Below are 20,362 nucleotides of genomic sequence, written 5' to 3' on the forward strand. Positions count from 1 at the left end.
CGGCGGGGCGGGGCCGGCGGCCCGGGCCTGGCGTCCGAGCTGTCTTTACTGTCTTTACGTTTCATCTTCGCGTCCTCCTGGGGGGGGGGGGCTCTCCCCACGCGGATCTTTCTTTCTTTCTTCTTCCTGTTTTTGTTTTTCTCCTTTTTTCGGGGGGGGGGTGTTGTTCTTCCTTCTCCTCCCGCTGGGTCTGTCTGTGGGTTGGTTTTTTGGCCGGGCTGGGCGTTGATGGGGTGTTCTTGCTCGCTCTTAACTTCCCACCGCAAATGTGGGTTGGGGGGGCAGGCGGCGCTGCCCCCCGGGAATTCCCGGGCGATGGAGAGGAGGTGGGGGGCACAGAACGCTGCTATCCCAGGTACCAGGACTGAACGGCCGACAGGAACGAGAGCGGGGTTGGGGGGAGAGAGAGAGAGCACAGGCGTCAAGCTCCCCTGCGGCCCCTCCGTGCCCTCCCCCGCGGCCCCAGCCGCCACCCCGGGACCGGGATCCCGTCCACCCGTGGGACCCGGGTCGGGGCCCTGCGCTGCCCACAAGGCTGCTGGGTAAACGCCAAGTGGCCGGTGAGGTTTCCATCCCGGACGAGCAGTGTGGGATTGTGGGATTGCTCCTGGTCCAAGGGTATCCCACACCAGGCTGGGGGGGGGGGGCGAGGCATAGAGCTGGGGGGGAACTAGAACTTTCTGGCTGTGTTTCCACAGCAGCAGGGCAGGGGTGAGTCTGGGGATGCCCGGAGCGGGACGGGGTGACCCAGGGTGGGGGGCAGGGATGGATCACATCACACACACTGCGCTGTCTGCATTGGCCAGCACAGCACCCTCCCCACTGCACCCCAGCCTCACCACCAAGCGTGTAAAGTGGGGGTGAGGGGAGGTTTCTCGAGATGTGGCTGTGACCTTTGCCCTCAACTGCAGTACCAGCACGTGACGTTGCTGGACAGCCCCAGGCCAGGTACCAGGCCATCGTATTTATTTAGTCGGTCCTGGGGCTTGAACTCTGGGTCTGGGCGCTGTCCCTGAGCGCTTCAGCACAAGGTGAGCGCTCTACCACTTGAGCCGCAGTGTCACTTTCGGTTTTCTGGTGGCTAACTGGACATCAGAGGCTCACGGACTTTCCTGCCCGGGCTGGCTTTGAACCTCGATCCTCAGATCTCAGCCTCCTGAGTGGCTAGGATGACAGACATGAGCCACCAACTCCCGGCTAGGACCATTTTCTTTTCTTTTCTGTCGGTCATGGGCTTGAACTCTGGGCCTGGGCGCTGTCCCTCAGCTCTACCACTTGAGCCACAGTGCCACTTCTGGCTTTTTGTGCCAATGTGGTGCTGAGGAATCGAACCCAGGGCCACATGCATGCGAGGCAAACACTCTACCACTGAGCCACCTTCCCAGCCCCCCATTTTCTTTTTTTAACCGGCATTTCCCCATTTAGTGACCCCCCCACCACCACAGGGCACCGCAGGCGAGCGCTCCACCTGCTGTACTGAAATGTCCTCTCCCGTCTGACACAGGGACAGGGAGGCCACAGCCCTGACCGCCCTGTCCAGTCCCCGGGGAGCCCCGCCCCGGGCGCTGCCCCCCCAAACCTGGTGGCGAAGCCACGGCGCCCCTCCCCCAGGCAGGCCCGTCGGAGGAACTGGCGCTTCCGCCGCTCCCCCACCCCCAGCCAAGTTCAAGTTCACGGCGGCCATTACCTCATGTCTGGTTTCCGTTGGCAACCAGACAGGCTCTGGGCGTGACCCTCCCCGAGGTGGACACCAGCCCCGGCCGGCCACGGTGGCCTTTCCTCCCTCCTCCCTCCCGGGGGGGGGGCACCCCCACATGGCCGAGGGGGGGCGGGGAGTCTCAGGATGTCCACGCTGTGACCCCCTGCCCTTTGCTGGCTCCCGGGGAGCCCTGGGGAGCGGATGGGATGGAGGAGATCCCCCCCCACACCACCAGCAGGGCCAGCCTCGTGGCGGAGTGGGGTGGGGGGGCGGGGGGAGGGGAGGGAAGGGGGAGGGGAGGGGAGGCGGCATCCAGGAACAGCAGTAGGAAGTGCTGACCGAGCAGGATGTGGGACCCGTGCCGCCCTCCCCCCCTCCGGCCGCAGCAGCAGCAGGGGGGACACCCCATGCTTCCTCCCAACCTGCAGTCCCCGGAGAGTCTCCCCGCAATCTGCCTCATCCCTTCCGGGCTCTAGAAGGTTCTTCTGGCTGTGTTCCTCCCTCACACTGAAGCCTCCCGCGGACCCCCCCCCGCATCCCGCCCTTCCCGCCCCCCCCGCCACGCCTCCTCTGGCCCCCGCCCCCACCCCTGGAGCCTGGCCTGAGGAGGGGGATGGGGTGCCCACCTGCCTCAGTTTCCTTTCCCTCAGGTGGACCAGGGGCTGGCACAGCTGGGGGGCTCTATGCTCCCCGGAATGGGCGGGGGAGGAGGACACTGGGCCTGGTTTTCAGCTGGCCACGGGGAAGGTACCACGGAGGGAGGCTGGGGGGGCACCCCTTCTTGCCACTGGGGCCACGGTGCCCCTGACTGTGTGTGTGGGGGGAGGTGTGGCCTTGGCAGGCTGTGGGAGGGAGGGGAAGAGGCTGGGGGGGCAGGGGCGGGGGGGCAGGGCGGGGGGGGCCTGTCCCGGCCACAGCCTAGGCTTGGCCCCAGGCCAGGAGAAGAGGATGGCGGGTCCCCACACACTGGGCCTTCCCTCCCCCTCCTCCCCCCCAGCAGCAACCTGAGCGTAGCGCACCCCCCCACAGAGGACAGCACCACCTGTGACCCCTTCCTTGACCTTAGCCTGTGACCCCCGTAGAGCCTACGGTGGCCCAGGGGGACCCCACTGCTAGGTGGCCCTGGGCTGGTCTCTCTGTCTCTGAGTCTTTGAAGGCCAAGGGGACCCTCTGGAGCTGGGGGGGGGGCTCCAGGCCTCAGGGCTCCCTAGGCTGGCCTCCTTGCCCTGTCTCCCCTCTTCCCTTGCAGCCCCGGGGGGCTGAGGCTCCGAGGCCCCATAAGATGGGGACTTCTAACCCGAGGGTGGGTGTGGGCCTGGGGTCTGGGTCTCCGCCCCCACTGCTGTGCAGCCTCAGGCGGCTGGCTGTCCCTCTCTGAGCCTTCCTTGCTATCCAGCCTTCCTCTGGGGGGCGCGGGGTGGGGGGAAGTGCCTGCCCCTGGCCGGCACGGCCCCCTCATCCCTCTCCTCGGCCTCCCTCTCCTCGGTCTCCTTGGTCACATCCCCTTGGGGTGGGGACATCTTCCTGGGCCCCACCCCCTGCTGCGGGGCTGCCCCCTCCTCTCTCTAGGTCCCTGGGCCAGACGCAGGGGAGGGGCGGGGCCAGTGTGCGGTGTGACCCCTGGCCTCTCTGGGCCTCGCTGGCCCACGCGACCTCCCATCTCACAGGGACGTCACAGCTCTGCCACCAACGATCTCCCAAGGCAGGAGCCGGCACTAAGGAGGTGACAGGCGGGGTTGGGGTCACCTCGCACCCCTGGGGGCCATACAGGGGCCCTTGAGCCTGAGGGGGGGGTGCAGTCAAGGGAAGAACCCTGCTGGGGTCTGGAGGCCCCGGGGTCCCCCAGACGGGCGCCCTGCCCTGCCCTGCCCTGCCCCAGCCCCCCACGGCCAGCCCCTCGGCCCTACCTGTGATCCCTCGGCTCTAGTCCCAGAGAGGAACGGTTTGCAGGGGACGCGCCGGGCGCAGAGTAGGCTGCGGGGAGAGAGACCGAGAGCCCATTAGCGTCGGCGCGGGCCCCTCCCCCCGGCTCCCCGCCCTGCGGCCTGCCAGGGTGGGGGGGTCCTACTGCCTGGGGGGAGGGGGGCGCGGACAACACAAAGACCCTGAGCACCGAAGCTGCAGCGATGCCCGCCCTGCACCGCCAGGAGATGAGCTACTGACGCCGGATCATTTACTGGGCTCTGGGTGAATGGCCCCTGGACGAGGTAGAAGCGGGGTGGGGTGGGGGTGGGGGGGACAGCCACGGGCCTACTGCGTGCCAGGCCAGCATGGGGCGCAAGCCTAGTGGGTTTTATTTTAGATGATGCTGGGACGGACCCCAGGGCCTCGTGCACCCCGAGAGCAGCACCCCGCCCCCACAGTGCTCCCCATTTGCCCGCCAACACGATTCCCGACCCCAGGTACACAAATAAAAAGAGTTCGCAACACCCGTCCCGCACCCATGTCCGCCAGCTCCTCCCGGCCACGCCGCCCGGGGGGTGCATGCAGACCCATTCTGCAGCTCAGAGGACTGAGGCTCAGAGAGGGCCGGGCCCTGGCCTGAGGTCACACAGGCCGGAGGTCGGGAGGACAGCCGGGACCACATCTTGGGGAGGCTGCAGTGGCCCCGCGCAGCATCCCAGGGCAGCCAACGCACTGCAATCCAAAGCCCAGAAAAATCGAGAAGGTGGGCCAGGTGGGCGTTATTCCCTCCAACCGCACGACCCAGTCCAGGTCACCGCAAAGAAGCACCTGCTTGTCATGGGTTCATTTCCCACTCCCCCAGGAAAGACGGACCTAACCTCCCGCCATCATTTTTTTGTTTTTTCTTTTCTGTTGGTCATGCGGTTGGAACTCGGGCCCGGGCGCCGTCCCTCAGCTCTTCAGCTCAAGGCGAGTGCTCTACCGCTTGAGCTACAGCACCACTTCCAGTTTTCTGGTGGTTTATTGGAGATCAGAGTCTCACGGACTTTCCTGCCCGGGCTGGCTTCAAACCTCGATCCTCAGATCTCAGCCTCCTGAGTAGCTAAGATGACAGGAGTGAGCCACTGGCACCCGGCTTGGGACCCGCTTTCTATGCTGTGTCCTCACGCCCCGCATGCCTGCTGGGACTTTGTCCTGGAGCACGCACGGCCCCCATGACCCGGCCTGCGTGTTTCTGCGTGCCATGGGCCCGGCCCAAGAGGCGCCCAGGATCTGGGCACTGCCAGGGATCCTGTTGTCCCCAACTGTCCTACACACCCAGGCCCACCGACTCAACGCAGAACAGGGGCTGCAGACCCCCCCAGACGGAAATCCCACCGCTGCACAGGCCCCCAGGGGCCACGTGGGGGGGGTGACGCCCACTCACCGGTCCAGGCTGCTGGCTGGCCGGGTCACAGGCCAGCGACACGAGATCTTTGAGCGGGTCCTGGGGGTTGAGGTGGGGCGGGTACCGGATGGCCGTGTGGGGGAAGTAGGTGGACGCCGTCTGCGGCAGGATGGACGCGGTGGGGAAGTGCAGAGCCGAGGACGGGTGCGGGCTCCGGGCGATCCCTGCAGAACGGGACGGAGGGCGGTGAGCGGCTCCACGCCCGCCCCCCAGCACCGAGGGACCCGCTGCGCCCCGCCCCCTGCCCCAGCCCCGCACCCCAACACTCACGCCCGGCAGGGTGCCCGTCCTGCGGCTTGAACTCAGAACCTGGGGGCTGTCCCTTAGCGCTTTCTCTCAAGGCTGGCGCTCTACCCCTTGAGCCACAGCGCCACTTCGGCTTTTTTGGTGGTTTATTGGAGATAAGAGTCTCACAGACTTTTCTGCTGGGGCTGGCTTCGAACTACGATCCTCAGATCTCAGGCTCCTGAGTAGCTAGATTACAGGCATGAGCCACTGGCACCCGGCTAACATGCTAGGTCTTATTGTTTGCCATGGCGGGGAAAAAAAGTCTCGTAGACTTTTTCCAGGGCTGGCCTTGAACTGTGATCCTCCCAATCCTGGCCTCCTGAGTAGCTGGGATTATAGGCATGTGCCACCGTGTCCAGCAGTAAATGTCTTTTAAACACGGAAACACAGTCAGCTCTCCGTGTCTTTAGAGTCTACATTGCGGGTGGAAAGTATTTATTGCATTCTCTTGTCACTGGGCCCCCACGGCGCAGCAGTGACAGTTCTCTATGTGGACACAGTAGCACATTCTCCATGATGGGGACAGAGCACCATGTCAAGTTAAACCAGAGAACTGAGCACCCATGGGGGGGGAGGGGGAGGGGGAGGGGGCTGGAACCGGTCCCTCGGGTGGACAGACCACCGGACAACTCCCATGTTGCAAAATTCACCCTGCTAAGAAAGCGCACAATCCCGCCGTTTTTAGTTATTTCCACGAAGCTGTGCAACTGTCACCTCTACCAAGTTCCAGAACATCCCACGCCTCTCAGAGACAAGCCCTGCGCCTGCTCTTGATTCTCAAGAGGAGCCCTCCCGCAGCGCCGCCCGTTCCTGGGATCCCCGAGCCCCCGCTTCCAGTCTCTGGGTCTGCCCGTTCTGGCGTCTGCTCTGGGTGAAGCCCCACACCGGGCGCCTCTTGTGTCTGCCCCCCTCAGTCGGGGTGGGGGTCACAGCCTCATCCCGTTCCTGGCTGTATACTATTCTGGCCTGGCACTGAGGTTCCCTTTTCCTGACGAGCTCTGTGTTTTGTGCTGCTCTGCCCCTCCCCGGCTCCTGAGCACAGGGTCTGTAGGTCTGGTTGTCACAGGTGTCTGTCATGATTACCTACGTCTGCCACCCTAGTGCAGAAACAGCCATCGTGATGGACAGACATGAGGCCGGGGCCGTGTGTCAATAAAACTTTATTGACAAGAACAGGCAGCCCAGGGCCACCACTGGCCAACCTATGGGTGAAACCACTGGGCTACTTTGCTGTGTATCATGGCCGTGTCTACCCTCGGGTCATCCTGCCATGCACTCTCTGGTGGGCTGGTCAGGTGTGCGGAAGGACATCCCTGGCCGGGGGTGGTGGCACTCACCGCTGTGCACGGCGATCACGGGCCGGTGGTGCTGGGTGAAGCTGGACAGGCGCGGGGAGTCCTGGGGGGACGGGCTGTGGAAGGGCGACTTGTCCATTTCTGTCTTCTTTACGGGGGATGAGATGCCTGTGGGGGGGCAGAGCGGGGGAGGGGCGGTGTCAGGTGGTCACCCCAGGATCCCGGGCTCCCCCCCAATCCACCCCCTTCCCATCCCAGCACAGGGCCCAGCGTGGGGAGGGGGCTCCCCGCAGTGAGGAGCCCGGGTACCCCAAAGGAGAGGGCTCGGAGCTCCCCGCCAGCCCAGCCAGAGCTGGGGCACGGCGGTCACCGGGGCTCCTGGAACTCTCCTCTCCAGCTTTTAACTTTAATCCAGAGCACACTGCATGGGGGGGGGGGGCACAGCCATTTTGGGGACATCATCAGGCCTGTACCGCCAGGACAAAATGGCTCCTCCCTGCCTCATGAGCACGTGGGGACCAGAGTGCCCCCAGCTTGATCCCGGGGGTGGGGGGGCTGGGAGACAGTGCGCGTGGCCACGTGACCCCCACCCCAGGCAAGGGAGGCCCCTGTCCCCCCCTCTCCCCCGTGGCACTGTCTGCATGCGGCCGCCCCCGGAAGGGCAGCAATTTTAGAAATGAGCGTGGTGAAGCCGGCACCGGTGGCTCACGCCTGTAACGCCGGCGGAGGGCGGAGGGCGGAGGGGCTTGCCGCGGGCCTGGGGACGCAAAGCAATGCAGCCTGCCTCGCCCCTACCCTGGCGGACCCCCCAACAGCTGTGTGCGAACCCCCATCACAGCTCGCCCCCTCATGCCTCCTCTAGCTCCTCCTGAGGCGTCGCAGGCACAGAGCAGGGGGACCCCGCCCGCCCTGCTGCAGAACTTGGGGCGCTCAGGGAAAGCCTTCGTGCTCTGGGCAGGTGCGTGGGGACAGAGGACCCCGCATCCGAGTGAACGCGAACGCCCCTTCACACTGCATTTGCCCAGGGACGCTGGACGGCGACAGCGAACCGTCTCCTCCAAGCAAAGAGCGTCTCACTGCAGGCCCTTGAGCTGGGCGGAGCTGACAGGGACCGGCAGAGGCAAGCTCTCCGTGTGTGTGTGTGTGTGTGTGTGTGTGTGTGTGTGTGCATGCGTGTGTGTGCATGTGCGCATGTGTGTGCATGCGTGTGTGTGCGCGCATGCGTGTGTGTGTGCGTGCGTGTGTGTGTGTGCATGTGCGTGCATGTGTGTGTGCGTGTGTGTGCGTGTGTGTGTGTGTGTGTGTGGCTGCTCCAACAGTGGCACGTGGAGCCTGAAATACCTGCTGGGGGCATCAGAGACCACGCTCTGCTCTCTTGGCACTTCCCACGCGTCAGATGGTTGCTTTACGAAATCCTGGTGTTGTCACCCCAAACTTGGCAATAAACAGAGGCTCAGGGACATAGAATCTGCCCAGGGTTACACAAGCACATGCAGCTACCCGGCGGCCAAGCTGAGATTTGAACCCAGATCTGTCCAACAATGAACTAGTGCTCTCTCTCTCTCTCTCTCTTTCTCTCTCTCTCGGTTGGTCGCAGGACTTGAACTCTGGGTGCTGTCCCTCAGCTCTTCAGCTCAAGGCTAGCGCTCTACCACTTGAGCCACAGCACCACTTCCCGCTTTTTTTTTTTTTTTTGGTTGGCCGTGGGGCTTGAACTCTGGGCCTGGGCGCTGTCCCTCAGCCCTTCAGCTCAAGGCGAGCGCTCTACCATTTGAGCTATAGCGCCACTTCCGGTTTTCTAGTGGTTTATTGGAGATAGGAGTCTCACGGTCTCTCCTGCCCGGGCTGGCTTTGAACCGTGATCCTCAGATCTCAGCCTCCTGAGTAGCTAGGATTACAGGCGTGAGCCACCAGCGCCCAGCCCGCTTTTTTTTTTTTTTTTTTTGCTTATGTGGTGCTGAGGAATCAAACCCAGGACCTCATGCATGCAAGGCAAGTGCTCTTACCACTGAAGCCATGCCTCCTACCACTGGTTCCCTGCCCCAGAGCTTTCCATATTAGTTTTCTTTGAGCGAGGAGCTCCCACTGATGCCCAGGCCTGCCTGGAGTGGGATCTTATTTACGCTCCCCACATAGCTGGGATTACAGGCATGCCTGACCATGCTGGGCTTGGCTGGTCTTGAACCATCAATGTTAACAAGCCCAGCTTGAATCTGCTCTCTTTTCCTTCTCAAAAATCCTACAGGTACAGACAGAGCTTTCTAAAAAGCACCGGGAGGAAAGACGAGGAAAACAAACAGATCCCCAGCAGATGGGCCCGTTAGGGCCATGAAAGGTTAATTCCCCAGCTCTCCACAACAACCCTATGAAAGGGTACTGTAGGTGATGTCTGAGCACCCCCGTGTAAGAGATGAGGTGCAGGGGGCGGAACACCAGCTGCCAAAGCGGGCCTGTGTGTGCCCTGCCCCCAGTGAGAGGGCTGGGGAATCTTCAGGAAATGGGGTGCACAGAGCTAGGTTTCAGGAAGCTAGGGGCCCTCCGTAGCCCATGCAAGAAGGGGAAAAAAATCCTAGGGGGAGATGCGACGTAAACCAAGAAGGAGGAAGCAGCAGCACCCCACAGAAGAGGAACCCACAAAAAAGACACCCAAGTCCCTCCAGTGGGCAAGAGGACAAGTAGGGTCTCACAGACGGGAGAGTCCATAGAAGAGACCAGGAAGAAGCGCCCTGATCATCCGAGTCAGCTCTGTAAGCTCAGGAACCCCAAAGACGCAGGGCTTTAACGCCAACCCTGGCTGCCCTGCCACCACTCCGCAGTGAACGGAACCAAAGTGCTGCGGGAACGAGTGAGTACGGACTGTACTTGTAAGAACACGCAGCCAGCGTGACTACAATTCCCAAGAGGCAACGCGGCTGCAATCCCACTTCCCACCCTCCGGCATACACGCAGGGCCTGTTGGGATATGTAGTCCCGGCCACAGTTCCTCACCCCCCCCCCCCCACCGGAAGGTCGGCTCCGTCTCCACTTCCAGGCTTACCTCCTTCCATGTCCTCCGTCCAGTTGCGGCTACTACTCGTGGGAGAGCTGGGCGAGGTGTAGTAGTCGCCGCCGGGGCTCGTGTCCACGTCCTCCTCCATAGAGCCCGATTTGTGCCGCTTGCTTCTAAAGGGGAGCAGAGGGAAAAGGAAGGCCGGTTACCATGGAGACGCGGTGGGCGGGAAATGGCCTCTGACTTTCCGGGGCGGGGCGAAGTTGTATCGCGAGATTCCACGGGACCCGCATCAATCCTGACTGTAATCACTCCTACTTTTAGGGATGGGAGGGGAGAGGTGGGGGGGGGTGCGGGGCTGCACCCAGGCCCCGCCGCGGCCACCCTGCCTCAGTTTTACTGATGGGGGAAATCGAGGTACGAATGATAGGTCACTGTCAAGGAACTGCGTCTTCACAGGGCCCAAGGGCACTCAAGGTTGGGTTTTGCAGGATGAGTAGGAGTTTTCTATACTAGATGGACTGTATTCCAGGAACAAGAATGAACCGGTTTTAAGGCGGGTAGGGTGGTGACAGACCTAAGGACAGGGTGCCAGGCACGTACCCACTGGAGGACGTGCTAGGTAGCGTCCTTCTCATTCCCGTGCTGGCTGGATTCAGGTCGTAGGCCAGGTGCCCCTGCAGCTCTCCCAGAGAGAAGTTGGGTCCTGTGCCAGTCACCACAGGTGCTGCGTGGAACGGTGGGGAAGAGAGTGAGGGCGCAGGCCCAGAGGGGCTGTTACCCCCTGGAAGACTGGGGTCAGCATCCTAGGGGTCATGTGGTGGGGAGGGTGGGGGGGGGGGTAGAGGGACTTCTCAAATCAAAAATCAGAGACAGTTTTGTTGTTTGGAGGTACTGGGGCTCAACCTTGGAGCCTCACATTTGTTAGGCAAGTGAGGCCTGCCACCCCTCCCCCCCCCCACCCCCCACCCCCACCCCCCCCCCCCCCCCCCCCCCCCCCCCGCCCAATCTTTTCTCTTTTCCTAATTTGACAAGGTAAGATCTTACATCTAGCCTGGGCTATCTGCATTTCCCGCATAGCTGAGGTAGCAGGCGTGTGCTGCAGTATCCAGTGTTTGGTTGGAAGAGGGGGTCTCATAAAGCTTTTTGCCTGGTGTGGCTGGCTTTGAGTCTTTCTTTCTTTTTGTTGTCAGTCGTGGGGCCTGAACTCTGGGCCTGGGCGCTGTCCCTCAACCCTTCAGCTCAAGGCTAGCGCTCTACCACTTGAGCCACAGCACCACTTCCAGCTTTTTCTGCTTATGTGGTGCTGAGGAATCGAACCCAGGGCCTCATGCATGCAAAGCAAGCGCTCTACCACTGAGCCACCTTCCCAGCCCCTGGCTTTGAACCTTGATCCTCCTGTTCCCAGATTCCTAAGTAGCTGGGATAATGGGTTAGAGCTACTGTTTGGCTGTGTGTGTGTGTGTGTGTGTGTGTGTGTGTGTGTGTGTATGTGTGTGTGCTGGGCTTGAACTCAGAGCCTAGGCACTGAGTTTTTGTGCTCAAGGCTGGGTGCTCTACCACTTGAGCCACAGATCTACTTCTGGCTTTTTTTTGGCAGTTAACTGGAGATAAGAGTCTCAGGGACTTTCCCGCCTGGGCTGGCTTTGAACTGGGATCCTCAGATCTCAGTCTCTTGAGTTGCTGGGATTACGGGTGTGAGCCACCAGTGCCCCACTACCATTGCTTGGTTCTTATTTTGATTCTGATCTGGAGTCTGTGTTGTCAAAAGACCAAGGCCCCTGGGAGAGGCCAAGGCTGCACCATCAGGCAGAGGCATAGCCACAGCTGAGGTCAGGCTGTTTTGATGTGGACAGGAAGTTACTGTTAAGGCAGGGCAGTGCTCAGGCCTGGCTGGTGAGGCAGCCTGAGGCCAAGGGCCGGGAGGGTGGGGCTTGGAGGACCCAGCACTGGTGGTTCCTGTTTCCTGGGGAGGTGACCGGTCACCCCGCCCCTGGGAGTGCCTTCCGGGTCACCGTGTGTGGGGAGGATGCGAGGGACGGGGGTGGGGGCGGGTGGGGGCCCCCTGTCCTGGCCAGGCCCCGCCGGTCACTCACTGCGGGACACTTGGATGAGCTCCGTGACGCTGAACACGCCGGAGGTGACAAAGCTCTCCTGGAATTCCGTCGTGTCTGAAACGGGGGCGGAGTCGTGTCAGCAGCGGCCCCGGGCTGCGTGGGGTCTGCTTCCCACTCCTGGAGCCCTGGGGCTGCCTGGGGGGTCAGGGGTCGCCATGCCCAGCCCCCCCAGTCTGACAAGCGTGTCCCCCGCTCCACGTGGCCATTTGTCCAGCCTGGTCCCCCCCCCCCCCCCCCCCCGCTGTATCAGCCAGAGCCGAGTTGGAATCTCCATGCCGACGCCCCCACTGTGTGACCTTGGTCAGGTGACTGCCCCTCTCTGAGCCTCTCAGGGCCCATTTGACAGATGTGGACGGGAAGGCCTCCCCGAGCTGGGGACAGCGTGTGCCCCCAGGCCCCCCCCAGTGCGGTTCCGGGCCGGCCACGGGGGACTCGCCACCCAGCGAGTGGCAGCCATCAGGCCACCTCAAGGGGGACCCTGCACACCACCGCGCGGCCCGGTGGCCAAAACCAGAGAACCACCCCGGGCCACGGAGGGATGCAACGTGGTCACCGCTCTTGGAATATTACTCAGCCAGGAACAAGCCGCGGCGCGTCCGCGGTGCGTGACCGTGGCCGGTGGCTCGTGGGATTGTCCTGGTGGAGACTGGGATGGCGGCAGCGGCGTGGCATGGCGGGGGGCCCTGCGCCACCACGAGGACTTCAGGCGAGCCCTGTCCCGGGCGGGTGAGCGGGGATGGCCCCCCGTTAAATGACACTTTACAGAGCGGTCGAGGTGGCCAGTCAGAAGAGGAAGACGTCAGTTGAAACCGTGCCAAGTGCTCCCCCCAGAAAGAAAAATAAATCTAGGGTCCGGCAGCCAGTCAGGCGACTTTGAACAAAGATGGTTTTAAGCCAGGTGCCCGGCAGTGCCGAGCAGCCTGTGCAAAGGCCCTGGGGTCCGCAGGAGGGTGGAGGACGGGGGCTGGGGAGGGAGAGGGGCCGGAGCCCCGGGGAAGGTGGCCAGCTCTGGCCTGCGGGCGCGGTGGGGACAGTCCCTTTCCAGGCCCCCAGGGGGCAGCATTGGCCGCCGGGTGCCCGGCTTGTCCAGGAGCCCAGAGCCGGTGGCCCCGGTGACACCCGCTCCTCAGGGCCGGGACATGCGGGGAGGGCGGGGCGGTGGACCCCCGAGTGTCCAGGGGAAGTGGCCGCGGCCGCTTCCTGCTGACCCAGCTGGCCGGAGCTGTCAGCCCGTGTCGCCTGCCCTCCCCCCAGCTGGGATTTCCTGTTTGTGCAGCCCTGGCCCAGCACCATGGGGGGGGGGGGACGCCAGACGCCCAAGGTCCCCCCGCAGCCCGGGCCGCCCCCCCCCGGCCTCCCCCAGCATCTGCCTCCCCCAGCATCTGCCTCCCCCAGCATCTGCCTCCCCCAGCATCTGCCTCCCGGGGTCACAGAGGCTGGACGCAGGGTGACAAGGCTGGAGCCGGGGAGGCGTGGCCCCGTGGGCCGCCTTCTGGAACCTTCTGTGTCCCTGTGCATGCCTGTGCGGGCCCCTCCGATGGGTGGGGGCCTCCGGTCCTTCCTTCCTTCTTTCTCTCCGGTCCTCCCTCCCCTTCCCTCCCTCCTCCCTCCCTCCCTCCCCCTCTTCTTCCCCTCCCTGCCCTGTTCTTCCTCTTCTTCCTCTACTCCATCCATCCCTTTTGTTTTCTTTCTACACACGTTCACTGTGGACACGGGGCTGCAGGAGGCCCCCAATGGCAGACAGAAGCTTCAGCCCCTTGGGGCTGCATTCTTGGGGGGGGGAGATAAACAGACACCCGTAATCACTAAGTAAACACCTATGCAATCACAGACTTCCTTGGGGAGGAAATAAGACACAGGGCAGTGGCCGGAGAGGCCGCAGGGGCTGGGGCTGGGGGCCCTCTGGGAAGGGGCATGCCAGGTGAGGTCTGGGGAGGTCTGGAGGGGGAAGGCTGCTGTCCAGACAGAAGGGCGGGCCGGTGCAAAGGCCCTGGGGTCAGGGACAGCCTGACGTGTGGGAGGGGCAGCAGGAAGGCCTGCGGGGTGCAGGGGGGACGGGAGGTGGGAGTGTGGAGGGCTGCGGGCAGGGGAGCCCGGGCGTCCCCGGGCTGCTGCAAGGAAGGACATACTCGTGGCCAGCCCCGGGTGCTGGAACCTCTGGCCTCAGTTTACCCACCTATAACATGGAACAGCAGGCCTTACACCCTGCCCGCCCCCCCCCCCCCACGAGGAAGGAACACGTCTGGGTTGTGGAGCCCCGAGGAGGGGTACGTGAGGCCCCCCACACCCCCAGACTCACCCAGTGTGATGGGCTTGCTGTCCTCCTGGTCTGAGCTCAGGCCTGTCCGCGGGCTGCTGCCCTGCTCCGCATCTGCGGGGACAAAGAGGGGACGGAGGGTGAGGCGGGGGCCTGCACCCCACGGCCTGAGCTGCCCCGCCAAGGCCTCGATGGCGGTCCCCGAGGCTCAGGGGCCCTCTGCGCGGGACGCACCCACAGCTGCAGGCTGGCTTCCTCGGAGCCTGGGGTTCGAATCCCGGCTGCCTCACTTTCATGCTGTGTGTCCCGGGGCAAGTCCCTTGCACTCTCTGAGCCTCATGGGTGAATCCTGCTTCCGCCCCCCCCCCCCCGCCCCATCATCATGGCACACATGGGGAAACTGAGGCAAGAGAGGAGAGTTCCTGAGCCTTTCCAGACCCTTGGTAGATGCTCCCCCCCCCCGCTTCCCTCCGTCCCTTCCCCCCTCCCGGCTCGGGGGCTTCCTCCGCCTACGCTCCCCCCCCCGCACCCCCATTTTATCTAAAAATAATCCGGCTTCTTGGCAGGCAGCAGAGGCGCGCGGCAGGCAGACGCTGAGCTCAGCGCTATTGGCTTCTGCAGCCAGGACGGAGGGCGCATGCGCCACCGCGGCGCGGTGGGGGGGGGAGCCAGGCGCAGGGCGGGGCCGGGGCCTGGCGCCGGGGGCGGAGCCGGGCGCGGGGGGGGGGGCAGAGGCGGGGCCTGGTACAGAGGGCGGAGCCGGGCACAGGGCGGGGGCGGGGCCTAGTGCAGGGGCGGGGCCGGGCGCGGGGGGCGGAGCCGGGCGCTGGGGGGGGGCAGAGGCGGGGCCTGGTACAGAGGGCGGAGCCGGGCACAGGGCGGGGGCGGGGCCTAGTGCAGGGGCGGGGCCGGGGCCTGGCGCGGGGGGGCGGGGGCAGAGGCGGGGCCTGGTACAGAGGGCGGAGCCGGGCACAGGGGCGGGGGCGGGGCCTGGTGCAGGGGCGGGGCCTGGCGCCGGGGGCGGAGCCGGGCGCTGGGGGGGGGCAGAGGCGGGGCCTGGTACAGAGGGCGGAGCCGGGCACAGGGGCAGGGGCGGGGCCTGGTGCAGGGGCGGGGCCTGGCACAGGGGGCGGAGCTGGGGCGGGGGCGGGTGCAGGGGCGGAGCCGAGTACAGGGGGGCGGGGGCCTGGTGCAGGGGCGGGGCCTGGTGCAGGGGGCGGAGCTGGGGGCGGGGCCTGGTGCAGGGGGCGGAGCCGGACGCGGGGGGGGGCAGAGGCGGGGCCTGGTACAGAGGGCGGAGCCAGGCACAGGGGCGGGGACGGGGCCTGGTGCAGGGGCGGGGCCGGGCACAGGGGGCGGAGCTGGGGGCGGGTGCAGGGGCGGAGCCCAGTACAGGGGCGGGGGCGGGGCCTGGTGCAGGGGCGGGGCCTGGTGCAGGGGCGGAGACGGGGCCGGGCATAGGGGGCGGGTGCGGGTGCAGGGGCGGAGCCGGGACCTGGTGCAGGGGGCGGAGCCGAGTACAGGGGCGGGGCCTGGTGCAGGGGCGGGCACAGGGGGCGGAGCGGGGGGCGGGGCCAACACAGACAACGCTTGGGGCCAAAGGCCGAGTTTGGGGGGGCAGGGGAATAGAGAGGGTGAACCCCCTCAGCGCTCCATTACCCCTTGAGCCACGGCGCCACTTTCGGTTTCCTAGTGATGAGTGTCACGGGACGTTCCTGCCCGGGCTGGCTTCGAACCCGCGGTCCTCAGTTTCCAGCCTCCGGAGTGGCTGGGATGACGGGCGTGAGCCCCGGTGCCCGGCCTGTCACTTGTCGGGGTTCCCTGTGACTCAGTGGCGCGGCTTCCCCGGCTGGCTGGGCACGGGTGGTGCGACGGCCCTGCGGGCTGGGCCTCGGTCCGGGCACGGGTGGCTGGCTTGGGAAAGGCCCAGCCCCAAGCAGCGGGCCTCGGGGCCTCGGCACGGGCTCCTCTGACCCGGCGGCGTCCACACCCGGCGGGCACAGAGCCCAGCTGGCACCGGCTCGTCCAGCCCGGGGACGCGGGGGAGCCCGGCTCCTGGCCTGTCTGTTTTATTTTTTTTCTGTTTTTTGCAGTAGTGGGATTTGAACTCAGGGCACCCAACGGGGAGCCACGCCCACATCCGCAACACCCCCTGCGCAAGCCACGCCCACGACGCCCCAAAGCCACGCCCACAGCATTAACACGACCACACCCTCTGCGCAAGCCACGCCCACGACACACAAAGCCACGCCCACATCCTTAGCACGGCCACACCCTCTGCGCAAGCCACGCCCACGACGCACAAAGCCACGCCCACCGAGGTTACTCTGTAGCCCTCACCGTGGCCCTGCGGCTCCTCCGCTGTTACTTTCTAACCTTGTCTTTTTATCATGATTACATTTTAAACTTTTTGTTGTTGTTTCCGGGGCCTGAAGTCCAGGCCTGGGTGCTGTCCCTGAGAAGGGGGCGTGGCCCCAGCCTGGAGGGCCAGGGCTAGTAAACGGCGAGGTCCCTGAGTTCAAATCCCGGTGCTCCCACGGGCTGGGGCGGGGCTCACGCCTGTCATCCGGGCACTCGGGAGGCTGCCGTCTGAGTGGGGGGTTCAAAGCCAGCCCCGGCAGGAAAAATAACATCCATTCCGTGCGTATCTTCAATGACCACCCAAGAAGCTGGCCGTGGCTGCGAGCCTGGAGCAGAAGCAGCTCAGGACAGCGCCCAGGCCCTGAGTTCAAGCCCAGGACTGGCACAGAAAAAGGAAAAAGAGCTTTATACCGTGTCAACCATAAGCACAGGCTGCCAGCCTCAAACACACCGTTTCTGCGTTCAGCTTGTACAGCTCAGAATGTACTCTTTGTTCCATTTATGTATGCGTTTGAGATTCCATAGCTGCAGTTAGCACCGGCCTCGGCCTCCCAAAGGCCAGGATTACAGGCAGGAGCCACCATGCTTGCTCCAAATACTATCTGATGGGGGACATACTGCCACACTGGGGTGTGTGTGGGGGGAGTGTTAAATAAACACCATCCCCTCTACCTACACCCCCTCCCGCCCTCCCTCAGGGTCAAAGCCCAAGTCCTCCCTTGACCTGCCCTCCCCCCGCCCCTCCCCCTCTCTGCCCCTCATTCCTTCTACTGCATTCCTTCTACTCTGGGCCTTTTTGCTGTTCCTCCAACCCACCAGGCTCCATCCTGCCCCAGGACCTTTGCCTCTGCCTGGAACTCTCTCACTTCATGCCGAGAGAGAGAGAGAGAGAGAGAGAGAGAGAGAGAGAGAGAGAGAGAGAGAGAGAGAGAGAGAGAGAGAGAGAGAGAGAGAGAGAGAGAGAGAGAGAGAGAGAGAGAGAGAGAGAGAGAGAGAGAGAGAGAGAGACTCCCAGGAGCTTATAAGCACCTTGAAGCACAGATAACCACAGACACTCTAGTATAAGTGAGAACCCCCTCCCCGCCAGGTGCTGGGCCCTCCGCTGGTGAGGGACCCACCATCCTCGTCCACACGGTGTCCACATGCATCCGGGAACATCCCCCCCCCCCTTTGCTCAAACAAACACATGACCTCAGGCCACAATAGTGATGGAAGGCCGGCGGGCAGACAGCTCTGTACAAAGTGTTCTTTCCTGTCTGTGGCGTGGAGCCCAAATTTGGTCCCAGCTCGGGACAAGGGCGTCACCACGGTGACTGCTGGCCACACCCTTTGTCCCCAGCAAGTTCCTGGGTGGCTCAGTCACCACCTAACAGGTGCTTGCTTGCTTTCTGGCAACACACACACACACACATGCACACGCACACACACACACACACACGCACACACACATGCACACACGCACACACACACACACACACACACGCGTGCGCGCGCTCCAAACCCCAAACTCAGAACCTCCCACGCTGCAGGGCTGCAGGTGCTGCACCGCTGAGCCACGCCTCCAGCCTCTTCGGGGTTTTCATTACTTGTTCAATGGGGTCTCGGGGTTTGTCTGTGTTGTCGGTCTGTCCGGCCTGGGCTGCGTCTTCCTCCTTAGCTATTTTTACCTTCCCCGGCTTCTCTCCCCAACCTCGCTTGTTGGTTGAGGTAAAGGGCCACACACTTTTCACCCAGGCTGCCTCAAACCTTGCCACCATCTCTTATTCCCTGAGTTTCAGGGATTACAGGCGTGAGCCGCTGTGCCTGCGTCCCTGACTGCTCCCTCCCTCTGTGCAGTGGGAGAGATGGTGGACAAGCCTGGAGTAACTTCCACAGCCCTGGGGTGGGCTGAGGGGTAGGAACAGGACAGGGGGAGGGAGAAGGGGTCCAGGCTGGTGGGGCAGGAGGTCTCAGAGGTGGCAAGTTAGTGAGGAACAGTGAAAAAAAAAAAAGGGCAGAGCCAGGGACACGTGCAAATGTCCTGGGGCTGGAACAAATGTGGGATGTATGAGGAAGAGACACCACACAGCTGCCCCGCAGTGCGTGGAGGAGGAGGAGGAGGAGGAGGAGGAGGAGGAAGTCAGGACTCTTGGGTATGTGGGGTCCCCCCCTGCATGAAGGCGGTGTTTTATTTTGCAGTTCTTTGGGGAGCAATGTGACCTGGCTTAAGTTCACAGCATGGACCTCACGCTTAAAAAAAGAAAGACTAAAACGGCCAAGTGCCAGTGGTTTGACGCCTGCAATCCCAACCAACTACTCAGAGGTCACGGTTCGAAGCCAGCCCGGGCAGAAAAATAAAATGTCTCCTAGTTCTCCAGCAAAAAGCAGGAAACGGAGGTGTGGCTCAAGGGGTAGAGCGGCAGTCTTGAGCAAATAGAAGCTCAGGGACAGCACTCAGGCCCTGCGTTCAAGCCTCAGTACTAGTGTGTGTGTGTGCACACGCGCGCGCGCACACACACACACACACAAACCGAGCAGGTGTTGAACCTCAACTGGACACAGCACAGGAGCGCCAGCTTGTGGGAAGGGGGGTTCCAGCAGCGGCTGCCTCTCCCACGTGGGCCAGCCCCCCCCCCCCGTTTTTTCTTCAGCCCTGACTGACGCTGCCAAGCCTGGCAGGCTCTTCCGTGCCATGTCTGCCTCCCGCCGCCTCCGGCCAAGGAAAAGCAGAAGCAAAGCCAGGCCCAGGAACTCCCGCAGGCAGGCCCAGCGTCAGTCATCCGCCAGGTTTGCAGAATAGTCCGTGGCTTGGGCCTCGCACAACCCGCCCCACCTCCCCTCCCTGCCTCCAGCCGGCCCCAGGGCCTTTGCACAGGCTGCGCCCGCTGCCCAGAGCACCCGCCTCCTCAGTACACCCTTGTTGGGCCTGCTCCCTGGCCTGGCTCACATCCCTGTGTTTGAATGTGGCTTTTGTGGCCACAGGCCCAGGGTTCGCTGCCCCCACCCCCAGCCCACCACACAACCACAGGTCATGGTTTGGGGGCTTCCGTGCCTGTCCCCCAGAAGACAGCGCGGATGGGGCTCTCCTGTCCGTCCATACGCAACGCTGTCCTTCTAACCTGCTTCCCAGCTCCCCGGCAGCTGCGCCGACTGTACACAGTACAGGCCTCGGGGTGGCCTCCCCTCCCCCCACCCCAGGTCTGGTGGCCCAGGCTGCCATCCCAGGGGACACTAGGCCCAGGGATCCCCAGATGCCGGGTGACCAGGGGGTGACATCACAGGCCGGATGGCCATTTCCTTCCCTGCCCGGATTCTGGGGGAGGGAAGGAAGGGGGAGAGGTGGACCAAGAGCTACACGGGCAGAGGGGCCGGGGCTGCGGCCTGGGGGCTGCCTGGCCAGCCACCTGTGGGGGGGGCCCCAAAGGGTTAAAGAGCGAGTGCCAGGCAGGGCGGTGAGCAAGTGACCCGGGCAGCAGGGGGGGATCGCTACAGCCCCGGCCTCCCCCGCCCAGGCCCCCACTGCACCCGGCAAGGTTAAAAATACCCGTGCCACCCCGTCCCCTCCCAGTGTCAGCATGTCACCCGCCACACCGAAAATAACCCGCTGTTTACACGGCCACACGGAGGGGACGGCCACCCGGCCGCCCTGGAAGCCACCTGTGGCCAAGGGTGAGCCGGGGCCAGGAGAAAGCACCCGGGACCTCAGTGCCAGCACCGGGTCCCATGCTGTGCATGCCCCATGCCAGCCCTGGCCCTCTCTGGGCTAGAAGACAGAGTCATGGGGAAAGATCTGGTCCCCTCACTGGGTTCCAGTTCCTTCCTTCCTTCCTTCCTTCCTTCCTTCCTTCCTTCCTTCCTTCCTTTCCTTTGTCAGTCGTGGGGCTTGAACTCTGGGCCTGGGCGCTGTCCCTCAGCTCTTCAGCTCCAGGCAAGCGCTCTACCACTTGAGCCCCAGCGCCACTTCCGATTTTCTGGTGGTTCGTTCAACAGAGAGGGAAACTGAGGCTGGAGAGGGGGGAGGGGAA

General features: G+C 63.8%; 1 protein-coding gene across 3 annotated transcripts in view; it reads right to left on the reverse strand.

The window, feature by feature from the left end:
• Nucleotides 1–253: 253 nt before the first annotated feature.
• Nucleotides 254–20,362, reverse strand: part of Nfic (nuclear factor I C) — a 46,501-nt gene continuing 26,392 nt past the window's right edge. For 2 of the 3 annotated variants that reach the window (XM_070002465.1, XM_070002464.1), the window contains exons 3-10: nucleotides 14,040–14,111; nucleotides 11,720–11,794; nucleotides 10,227–10,350; nucleotides 9,672–9,796; nucleotides 6,677–6,802; nucleotides 5,031–5,215; nucleotides 3,607–3,673; nucleotides 278–364 (exon numbers count right to left, since the gene is read on the reverse strand). In XM_070002465.1, coding sequence (XP_069858566.1) covers nucleotides 3,623–3,673; nucleotides 5,031–5,215; nucleotides 6,677–6,802; nucleotides 9,672–9,796; nucleotides 10,227–10,350; nucleotides 11,720–11,794; nucleotides 14,040–14,111 — 758 coding nt within the window. In that variant the 3' untranslated portion in view covers nucleotides 278–364; nucleotides 3,607–3,622. Of the gene's footprint in view, nucleotides 365–3,606; nucleotides 3,674–5,030; nucleotides 5,216–6,676; nucleotides 6,803–9,671; nucleotides 9,797–10,226; nucleotides 10,351–11,719; nucleotides 11,795–14,039; nucleotides 14,112–20,362 lie in introns of all 3 variants that reach the window. The other variant, XM_070002466.1, reaches the window with a different exon arrangement.

The sequence above is a fragment of the Dipodomys merriami genome, unplaced genomic scaffold, assembly GCF_024711535.1.
Source record: "Dipodomys merriami isolate MVZ:Mamm:240054 unplaced genomic scaffold, mDipMer1.0.p SCAF_6, whole genome shotgun sequence".
NCBI classification, from domain to species: Eukaryota; Metazoa; Chordata; class Mammalia; order Rodentia; family Heteromyidae; genus Dipodomys; species Dipodomys merriami.